This window comes from Hypomesus transpacificus, chromosome 4, assembly GCF_021917145.1.
Source record: "Hypomesus transpacificus isolate Combined female chromosome 4, fHypTra1, whole genome shotgun sequence".
NCBI lineage: Eukaryota > Metazoa > Chordata > Actinopteri > Osmeriformes > Osmeridae > Hypomesus > Hypomesus transpacificus.
In genome coordinates, this window is record NC_061063.1 from 3,360,843 (window position 1) to 3,372,158 (window position 11,316).

General features: G+C 42.0%; 2 protein-coding genes across 4 annotated transcripts; both read right to left on the reverse strand.

The window, feature by feature from the left end:
- Positions 1-3,889: 3,889 nt before the first annotated feature.
- Positions 3,890-7,310, reverse strand: LOC124466997. Of its 2 annotated transcripts, none has more exons than XM_047019036.1 (5): positions 6,470-7,310; positions 6,248-6,267; positions 5,951-6,053; positions 5,554-5,754; positions 3,890-5,431 (listed from the first exon to the last, which is right to left on the reverse strand). In XM_047019036.1, exons 1-5 carry the CDS (start codon positions 6,509-6,511, stop codon positions 4,775-4,777), a joined length of 1,023 nt encoding a protein of 340 aa, XP_046874992.1. In that variant the 5' UTR covers positions 6,512-7,310; the 3' UTR covers positions 3,890-4,774. The 2 variants fall into 2 exon arrangements, with proteins under 2 accessions (XP_046874992.1, XP_046874993.1); XM_047019037.1 differs by having other exon boundaries at positions 6,963-7,308.
- A 1,162-nt stretch (positions 7,311-8,472) lies between these two features.
- Positions 8,473-11,259, reverse strand: LOC124467052. Of its 2 annotated transcripts, none has more exons than XM_047019136.1 (6): positions 11,199-11,259; positions 10,689-10,738; positions 10,331-10,374; positions 9,749-10,131; positions 9,335-9,467; positions 8,473-9,235 (listed from the first exon to the last, which is right to left on the reverse strand). In XM_047019136.1, exons 2-6 carry the CDS (start codon positions 10,691-10,693, stop codon positions 9,186-9,188), a joined length of 615 nt encoding a protein of 204 aa, XP_046875092.1. In that variant the 5' UTR covers positions 10,694-10,738; positions 11,199-11,259; the 3' UTR covers positions 8,473-9,185. The 2 variants fall into 2 exon arrangements, with proteins under 2 accessions (XP_046875092.1, XP_046875091.1); XM_047019135.1 differs by lacking the exon at positions 11,199-11,259 and adding an exon at positions 10,965-11,104.
- Positions 11,260-11,316: the final 57 nt, after the last annotated feature.

Genomic DNA, 11,316 nt, shown 5'->3' on the forward strand with positions numbered 1-11,316 from the left:
TTGTGCTCTTGTGCTGGTGCGTTTCCCCTCAGCACTGATAAAATGCTGTTCTGAAAAAGCTGAACACGCTGTTCGTAAACACGCAGCATGGAAGCGTGAGCGATACTTACATGATTGCGCTCCTTGCACACACCACACACAAACACACACTCACAGGGACAGTTGAGGTTAGTGTTTGGTTGACAGCAATGTAGTTTGCCTCTGGGTTGACACAGACACTCTGTCTCTCAGCCCTGGGTCAGCACCCTGGCATCCAGCCAATAGAAATAGGGCAGTGAAACTGTGCCCCAATCAGCAGAGAAAATTTCCTGTGACAAGACAGAGCGATTGGAGTGAACCTATCAGGGATGGCGTTAGGAGGCATTTAAAGTGAGGTGTGCTCTGCTGTTGATCTTGTCTGTCAATGACTGGTGACCCAATATTACCTCAGGGCTTGCAGTTTGAAGTAAACTGCGTTTTGTGTTCATCGTCAATAAAATTGAGAAATGTGCATTGCTGGCACAACTGTTCTTGGTAATAGACCCAAGTAAGTCTAATCTTTTAAAATCCCAAATAAATTATTGTATGCACTGCACTTTATGTTCTCTCTCTTTGACCCTCCCTCCCTCCTTCTCTCTCTCTCTCTCTCTCTCTCTCTCTCTCTCTCTCTCTCTCTCTCTCTCTCTCTCTCTCTCTTTCTTTCTCTGTTCCTATTCTGAAGGCTAAGCCTGTATATAGCTTTATGAGGTGGCGTACTGGAGGTAAAGGTTCGTATCCAGTTCTTTATGAGAGGCGTGTTGGACTGGGAGAGCAGGGGGAACGGCCCCCGTGCCCTTCCACCCAAAGGTCAAGGCTGTAGTTAAAGCTAGCACACAATAAAGTGAGGTGTGTGTTAGGGCCTAGTCTGAGCTCACGCACATACAAACTGTATAGTAATTGAGTATGATTGCTTGAATCCCAATCCTGGAGCCCTGATTCCACAGTTTGTCTCTGTTCGGTCCTTCACATGCTGAAACAAGTGTTTGGGGTATGTAGCCTCGCTCTCCTCTCATCCACAGCCATTTGTTCATGATGGGAACCACTAAATATAGAGAGCTCCGGAGTGATTATCCCAGCCTGTTATCTCTCTGCCTGAGGCCTGCGCTGTTACACTCCATTGTTCATCTCCTCTTGTGTATGACAGCTTTACGGGCGCGTAGGCCCAATTTAGGCCTCTCAGTGGAGTGGATTTCAACATATTCCTAATATCTAGCCTTAAAGCTGCAATGGGTAACATTACAAAATAAATGTGAATGTGAGAAACCACACCCCATTCGTCCTTTCCTCCAACTCAAGTTTGATTGACTAGGTGGAAGGCCTGCTTTGCCAAAGGCAATTGGCTGGTAAAGGATTGCTGGAACACAATTGGCTGATAAGTAGCGTGACTCCAAAATTAGAAATTGACATTCCGCTGGCCCTGAGCTGTCTGCGTTGCTAAACAACTCTCAGAGGTCCTCATAATCTTACACAACATGTTCAAAGGGGAAAAGGATTAAAAACAACAACAAAAAACGTAATCAAAAAACCAAACATGCACAGTCTTTTGTTTGTTAAGCGTCTGATGCGGAATCTGTCTTCAATAGGGTGTTGAATGGCACCGTGTCTGAGTGGGGCAGGTCTGGTCCCATTCACACACACGGAACATTGTGCTACTTTCTCTGCTTTGTTACAGGGCAGTAATATGGAAATGTCCGTCAGGGCCAGTTGAGTCTTTGATTCAGAGCTGACCAAGCTGAACAGCATTGTGGGAAGTGGTTCCCGTCGGGTACAGCGAAGGTACGACCCTCCTGCTGAGCTACTCTCCTTTGTGACTGCATCCGCCAGACACACACAGAAACACACACAGAAACACACACAGAAACACACACACACACACAGAAACACACACACACAGACACACACACAGAAACACACACACACACACAGAAACACACACACACACACAGAAACACACACACACACACAGAAACACACACACACACACACACAGACACACACACATACACTCAGAGACACACATACATGCCCAAGCACATTCCCAAAAATGTGACACTAGGTTTCAGCGTACACATCATTTTCACCAGAAACACTAAACATTACATCAACCCACAAAATAACTTCTATTTAACACTAAACATCTACAATGTGTTCTGTAAATAATAAAAGGCATTTTAGGACCGTTTTTCATGACAAAACCAAAAACAACCATTTTTTTTTTTTTTACACAAATGAATTCTTTGGTTCATAATGTGACCTCCCAGAAAGTATGTTGAGTATGTCTGGTCCCACTATCTGAGTGGACACTGGCATTCCTACCAGAGAGAGCTACTAAATAGGTTGCATGCTTTGTGGAGCACCAAGAATAGTACACACACTCAACAGACATGTGGAAAGGAGTTTTCATGGGGCAAATCTGTTTTGGCCAGAAAATACGTCTTACCATCAGATATTTGGATGGGTGGTTATGTAAAGAATCCATACAAACCCATGTTATGTGAACAGACCATGTGAGCCACTTCAACGTAAATGATAGGTTGTTCACTTAAACAAAGGCTGCATAAACACTTGGACAGAGATCCCTTGCCAAACAAGCATTACTCATATTTTCCAGAGACAACCTCCAAGGGCAACTTTCAGATTTTAGGACGTAAATGCAACCATCTGCATGTGGGTGTGTGTGTGCATGTGTGCACACATTGCTGGAGTTGATGCTATGGCCATCAGTAATGACCTTTTCAACTAATATTGTGGCCTCAAGTTAGGCAACAGGTTAAAAACTAATTAACATTTGGAATCTTGAACATCACCAAATGCCTGTGCTGTAAGGGAAATGGGGTGAGGAGTCTGACAGGATTTCCCTATTGGTAACAGTTGCCCACACAAACATAGGCCTGAAAGCAAACATGTTGTTGGAGAACGGAAGGCCGGGAAGCTCAGACAAGCCCTTTGTGACGCAGTACCCCAAAATAAACCACTTAGTCACTATTCAGAAATGTTTGCCTTAAACACGTCTCCCACTTTGGCCTTTAGGACCCCAGATTCAGACCCGACTGTGACTGCATCAAGTGACCATGACAAACAATGGGATTGGACTTTCTCAATCTCTCTCTCACACACATACACACACCATTATCCACACACTCTCCCTTTTAACCAGACTGCACTCCTGATTCACTTACTTGCAGGTGAGAGGTGAAGCTAGCAACAATAAGCATCGATGACAAGACTGATTTATCTTTGCTTCCTGTTTCTCTCTGATTTTCCCACACATCTCCTGTGAGGACAGGAAGTCATCCCTTCAGGAAATGGAAATTGGGCTTCCTGTCTTTGTTGAGCAGCCGTGCTCTTGGGAGGGAGGTGATGGGTCTGACGGAGGTTGAAATGATAAGATGATAAGACGTCTTCCTTCACAAAGCCAAAGGCCCTGAACTTTCAGAAGACCAGTGACTTGAGGAGTTTGACGTCCATCTGCGTGTGTTGGATTTCTCTGAGAAGCTGTACTCTGTCACGACAGCTCCCCTATGAAGACTATATAACTGAATGTGTCAAGTGTGACACCACTGTGGGACACTTCTGTCTCTATGAGATTGTTAAACTAAATGTGTTTCCACTTTTCACTACAGACATCTGCAGCAGAATCATCTATGACCAAGAGAGGATGCTGACACCTACTGGTGGCTGAACTGAAACTGTCTGTGAACATCTGACCATCACATCTAAATGAGTTTGTTCCAAAACCATGGGCATTAATATGGATGTGCCTCCCCCCAACAGCTACCACTCCTTTGGGAAGCTGTCCACAAGATTTTGCATTGTGTTAGTGGGTATTTGCTGCCATTACGCCACAAGAGACAAAAGCAACAAATGCAAGTTATTTATAGCCATTTTATTGCTTACATTTATTGTTTCAGCATACCAAAGCCTTCAACAGAACTTTATGATTACATTTACAGTGCTTAAATCAATCATTGGTTACAGTTGAATAAAATATGTTCATATAGGTATTTAATTATGTGCAGTTTACTAAAACAAGTAACAAGTTACAACAAGTTACAATGAAATGCCAACTAATGTACTTGTCATTCAGAATTTCTTCAGAATTTCAACAGTACAGCATTCATCATAAGCATTCCTAAGGATATAGTAATTCCTAGATAGTAGGGAAGAAAATTCGGTCGGGAAGTTGGGTCTGGAGGGGCTCGATTGCGGAAAAACTATATCCGAACAGGAGCTGTTCGGACCAATTAAATTGTCAGGGCGGGCTTTATACGATGATGGACAGATGATCAACAGTAACGTAATCAACAATGTCACCAAAGAGCGCTTGGGTTGAATTCATTTTCAACAAACAAGATATTACGTTGCTCTGATTGGTTGTAGGTCTATCCAATTGAGCGAAGAGGCATTTGTTTTACGAGCTCGGTTGACACACGCCCCATAGTCACAGCCCAACGAAGAGTTTTCAGACTCATATTCTGACTAGAATTATGAATATGACAACGTCAGGCTACTGAAGAGGCCTAGAGGTGGTAGATATTAGCTCATTTCAGAACCAGTCAAAGCCAGTTTGTTTAGAAAATGTGTTTAGAACGAGTGTGTGTGTGTGTGTGGGGGGGGGGGGGGGGGGGGGGTGCAGGATGCACAGACCCAGTTGCCTGTAGAGGGGAGAATCGATAAGAGAATCGATAAGGAATTGAATCGCTAAGCAGGACTTGATAAGGAATTGGAATTGTTCAAATCTTATCAATACTCATCCCTACCAGTTAGGGTTATAGTAAACAAAATCCCCAGCATGCATGAAGTCGTTTAAAATGTGAACCCCTTGAGGTACATTAGGGAATTTTACATCCTCCAGGTACCTCTTAACTTGCCTCGCCACATGTTCCCTCTTTCCAGAGTTGTATAAGGGTGATGCTTCCACCTGCCTGGCAATCACATAGGCAACCTCCTGCTCGTCTGACAGTAGTCTGCTTACACTCTCTGCCTCGGCGCAATTCCCATAGACAAACTGCCTTTTGTCTGTGGTCGTCAGACCAAACAGGTTACTACAGGAGAAGCAGGGAGGTATACCCTCTCTGTCCCTGAGGCTGTAAGCCTGACAATGGACATAGTCAGGGAGCTGTAAGGTGCCATCAAAATCATTCCTCTTTTGCTTTCCTGGGAAGTAGGACATCACAGCATCGGACACAGATTTGTGCCAGGTATGTAGACAGGACACTGCTATCATGATTCTACCTGCGGTCCTTCCTTCGGTGGACATGGATGCTCCGTAGTACGTGTATCTCCCGTACTTAGAGACACAGATGGTGGAGGAAGTCAACTTGTATCTCTCCCTCAGTTCCAATCCTTGGACCAGCTCACTCAACTGTCTCACTATTTGCTGCTCATTGTGTTCCCCACATCTGTGAACAACCTGGGGCCGACAGGAAAAGGTCATCAATTGCAATTGGTTCATGTCAAATACAAAGTAGCACATTTTCAAATACAAAACAACACTTCAGTATCATGTTGATATGATACAACAGAAAAACTCACCATATCAAGAACACAAGAGAATGGGGTCCGCTTGGGCAGCTGTGTTTGGTAACAGTCAAAGGGTTCTCTGAACAACTCTTGAACTTCTTCATACATCTCACCCAAAATACCTTCTGGAGTGAACTCTGGCACATTGGTTTGCAAGGTATGAAAAGCCTCGAGGTGCAAAATGTGGCCCAAGAAAAAGATGCTATGAAGTATCTTAAAAACAAAATAACAATCAAATTGTAAGGGCTCATAGTTACTATGAATACATAAATAAATACAATGTTTCTAATTTAAAAAGTATTCTAACATGTCAGCCAATACAGTGGTAATCCCTGGGGTAGCTGATTTGCACAGAGAAGCATCCCAGCTGTGTATCATCACTAAGGAATGTGGACGGTGTTTACTTTACCTCATTAACATATATTTCGTGACATCCAGAAGTCAACATCAACTCAATGAACTTGAAGGCATTGTGTCTGAAACTGTCGTTCACCTGACGATATTCCTCTGCCCTACAACAAACATCCATAGTATACAAACATTCACATATCCACAAACATATCCAACAACAAACTTATACAAATCTGATATGGAGGCAAAAAAAAAGAAATTGTCAGTCATCATTGTCATGTCCATGTTTAATTTACTGTGTGATGAAGGGAGATGAAGTGTATAACATTGTTAATGATCACTGCCTAGTGCCTACCTCTCTGCCAAAGTCATCACCTATAACACAACAAGCAATGTAAACAACATTTGAAACAGAGAGCAGCCATGACTGAAGCAAGAAAAGTTAAGAATTGAATGAAATACTACTAGTCATGTCACTATTTCATTTGATAAATTGGGAACATTTTATCATTACAGATAACATCAACTGGAATGTTAAGTCAAGACTTAAACAAATGCCACTTTTTATAGTCCTGACCAGTGCCAAACTGTGTTTTAGTTCCCATTGCTCAATGCCCATCCATCATAGAAGCTTTGCATTTGCATTAGTCATGTTCAAATATTAATTCGGCTGTAAAATAAGAAATTCCATTAGGGAACAAAACTTTTATTTCACTAGAAAAAATCTACTGTTCTTTAACACAAGGGCAATCAAAGTATAGACATTAAGCCTTAAGTGTTAAACATTAAGTAATGTTAATATCACCAAAAAAGGACAAGGCTTGTTTTAAAACTGTGATATTTAACAAACAAACTACTACTGTATATTTGCCTCGATTAAGGGAAGTTGCATATAGGCCAAAGAATGCTTACTCAAAACCGATGGCTTTTCTACTGTAATTGATACAAATGCATGGCTATCTACAGTACAATGTTTTAAACACACGTAGATAGTTGTATCAAATGTTTGTCTTGAAAGTTATCGAATATTTTTCTTCTGGATTCGTTTTAAAAGTAGCAGGAGCACTTACCATTTTCACGTACACGGGAGAAAGAGAAAGTGAAAGTGAAAATGTTGGGCAACACCCTTGTCAAGACGGAAATAGTTAAAAAACAATAAAATATCTATTCTGGTTTCAGTTCACAATGTTCGTACAGTTCCTTCACATTCCTGTTCGCGTGAATCATTGATTAAACATGATTCAACAGAACAGACAGTAGCTATTCAAATTTAGGCGAAATCGTGAAATATGGTAGGCTACAGTCCCTATACCCTGTGTCATGGAGCTTATACATAACGCCAAAAATAGTAACATGGTGGTTCTGTAGAAATGTCGAATAGCATTCATGTACTTTCATATTTTATCCGTTACTTGAAGGGGTGTGTGGGACGAGGCAATTCGCACCAAATCAGGAGTGGAATCGGGGTGTGGGCTGGAACCAACAGTGTTATCAGCAGCATAGGGTGGAACTTGGCGTGAGCCAACATTTGAACCCTGTAGGCCAGGGGTGTCAAACATACGGCCCGCGGGCCGGAACCGGCCCCCAAGGAGGTTCGATCAGGCCCGCAGGATAATTTGAAAGTGGAAAAAATGCATAAAAGACATGGAATTAATATTTTTAATTCGCTGTAATTCATGGATTATCCGCTAAGGGGCGCACTCTTTCCATCAGAGTAGAAGACAAGCCGCATCACTGAGACAGACTGAAAACAGCAGACGGTATCAATTAATACCTTGGTCTCTACTAGGGATGGGCGAACGATGCCTTGTGAAGCTTTGGTGGTTTCTTCCGGATTGTGCCGGCCCAAAGAGCCGAACTATCGGCGCTTTGAAAATGAACAGCGTCATCTAGCAGCCGTTTAAACTGGCTGAATGAGGCGTAGTGGTTGTCTCCGACGGTAGACTACCCTACGTTATTCAATATTTAATTAAGGCTACATGTGTTCATTTTGATCTGATATTAGTGCTCACACATTAAAATGTTGTGATACATCCGTAGGCCTTTAGAATTATGTCATTTTCTCACAGTAAAAGTTAAAGAATATCGTACGAGATTCACTGGACTGGGGCGCGAACTTGGGATCCCAGATTCGCATTAACAATATGTAGCCGTACAACGCTTTAACCAACTACACCACGGAAGAGATCATTACTTGTTAAAGCGGTTGGACGGAGTTTATACGATATGGTCTTTATATCAATTAAACTAGATAACACAGAAGAAAGACATGATATTTTGGTTATTTATAGCAGAGTATGGTATAATTTTAATGGTCCGGCCCACTTGACATCTCCCTAGGCCGTATGTGGCCCACGATGCGAAATGAGTTTGACACCCCTGCTGTAGGCTAAATAGCGTAGATGACACAGTGCAGAACCAATACCTGATCAGAGAATGTGCATACATGAGATCAGTTGTGTGTAAAGTAGTGGGACTGACTGAGGTGAGAGCAAGTGTGTGCTGCTGTTCTATAAAAAATATCCCTTCTACTTGACATATGATAGATTTCAGGAAGCAAAACCACAAGAACACATCTACTACTGTAAGTGAACTGCAGCATGAGCAGTAGTTTATTTATTGATTATTAATAATATAATGTATATAATATTACCTTTATTTAACCAGGAGACCCATTGAGATTAAGAATCTATTTTTCAAGGGAGACCTGGCCAAGACAGGCAGCAGCATACATACAAACACAGTTACAGACAGAAACACAAAAGGAGACAACATTTATGAGTTAATGTCGTAGCCAGGTACATTAAAAACATTTACATATTAAGGAATCTGTCTCTAGTTCTTTCATTTTTAATTTAAAATCATTTAGCGAGATTAATTCCTTTAGTTTCAAGACATTTTGCAACATATTCCATGCTGAGGGTGCGGTGTACACAAAAGCCCTCTTTCCAATATCCGTACGAGCATAAGGGACAGATAGCGTGACGCAGTCCAATAATGGAGGCATATACATAAAATACAACATATCTGAGCTTTAAAAGATCAGTTACTTTAATAGAACAGTGGCCCATTCCACAGTGCGTGTGCTTCAAAGTCTGGACCAACCCGATCCCTTCTACTTGGCATGTGATCAGAATAACAAGATACAAGAGGCTAGGATACAAGGCCATTGATAGCTATTGAGTAGCTACATCAGTCATAAGTGAGTCGGAGGATTAGCAGGAATAACGTGTCTTCTTGGAGAGTCAATGTCATAGAAAAGACTGTGATGTCATCTGCCATGGTTTGTTTTCCTACATCATAGGACGTCCTGGTGGTATTTTTTGAAACGAGTAGACAACCCCTGTAATGACACAAGTAAAAGACACGTGATCCGGTGATCTCCAACACTACCAGTCAAACACTCTAAAAGTGTAACTGGTTGAGTTGCTTCTTCTCCTACCTTGGCGCTGCCTCTTGATCTCAGCCAGACGCTGCTTGATGCCAGACTTGGCTGAGCTCACTAAAGCTTTGTGGTCCTGATCCAGTTGTCTTCCCACACTGCCCTTCCTCACAGCTGCCCAGTCCTTTTTCGTCTGCACTCATCAGAACCAGAAACAACAGGACAAGATCATCAGAAAAGAGTCACCATTTGGGCCAATGCTAACTATGCTAACTTCTGATACTGACACATACATCAACCGCCAGTATTTACCAGAGAGGAGTGTTCAAGCTCATGTGTAACTCAGCCGGGTTCCACCACACTAAGTTGCCACAGTCATTTGATTGGGTATGCACTATGTATAGATCTCATTATATGAAAGCATCTGTTGAATTACTCAAATGTTAAATGTTTCATTGCTGTACTTTCACTCACCATGTTCTTGAAGCACTCCCCTCTGTAGAATGTCTTGATGCCGGGGTACTGAATCCCAGAGGTACACAGCTCCGTTATACTACTGGCGACAAGGTGCAGGGTCTGATCATCATGCCCATATATGTGCCCGTCTTCACCCACCACGATGACCAGCTGGGTGCCCTGGCAGGGCATGTCCTCCACAGTTCCCAGGACCTCCATCTTCACATACTCTGGCAGGTAGAATTTCCCCCATTCCTCTACCTCCTGAGGGTTGTCAGAGTAGATGGTGTCCTCTAAGCCTCCTATTCTCCAACTACTACCATGAGGGTTCGTCAGTGGAATCTTTACATTCAAGTGTTGGGACGCCAGGCGTGACAAATCCATCAGTAATTGCTTGGGATCTGTGGAAGGTTAGTCATAAGGAATCGATGCTAAATGAAATGTAAATCATCAAATGTGACATAGCATGACATAAAATGTAAATGTCAGACCAGTTTCAGAGTAGTCGTCAAAGGAGCAAATAGACAAATTAGACTGCTGTAACATATAAGAAAAAAACGTTGCTTGATGTAAAAAATAATCAACAAAAGGCAGGCTCACTTGATATGTCCCCACACCTTGTGAACTTCATTAAGAGCTGAGACCTGAAAGAAGCACAACGGACTATTGCTTTAAGAGTTCTCACTTGAACTTAACCCTTGTGCTATCTTCAGGTCATTGTGAACCTTCGGGTCATTGTGGACCCACCGTCGTGTTGCAACAACTTTACCTAATACAAAAATAAAGTGAAGCATTTTCTTTTATCCATCGCGCTGTCTCAGACCCCCCACAGCTCGAAGGTTAAAAGAAAATACTTCACTTTATCACAATGAGTGAAGGGTCATTAATGACCCGAAGGTAACACCATAGGCTTATTGGCTTCGATAAAATTATAGATAGACTTCTTGAAGTTTCTTACGCCATTGCGTTGAAGGATTAAGTCCCGCCCGGATGTTATCTTGAAAAAAGCTGGGTTGGAAAAAAACAACAAAAAGTCACAAAAAACAATCTTGTCACCAATATAATATTTTGAAAAGGCACTGAACAAATAGCTTGCTCATTAAGTGAAAGACGGTCACAAGACGTACTTAGACGTAGACTAGCCCTATGCTGTACAACTTCGAAATCGAAAGTTCAAAATAAATGCTCGAAACTGACAATAACAGTATAAAGTCAACCATAAAACAAAGCTTACCCTTAATTGATCAGCATGTGAGGAACGTAATGACAATTTTAAAGCATATACACGCGACTAACAGTTCATTTTATTGATCAACAACGAGAACTAACGCTAGCTGTTGTGTTCTACAGAGTTCTGTATGAAGTCAGTTGTTAGTCTGTCATGATAACGTCACCGACGGTACCCATCGGCATTCAAAATTATTTTCATAAAAATTCTTCATGTCAGGTATTAAAATAGAAAACTTACTTGAAAGTCATACATTGGTCCGAAATTGCACCAGGCATTCACCTGTGATATCCCTAGCTTCATACAGTTTGAAGCCACAGAAGTCGCTAAAGAAACTACAACAATGGAGGCAGAATTT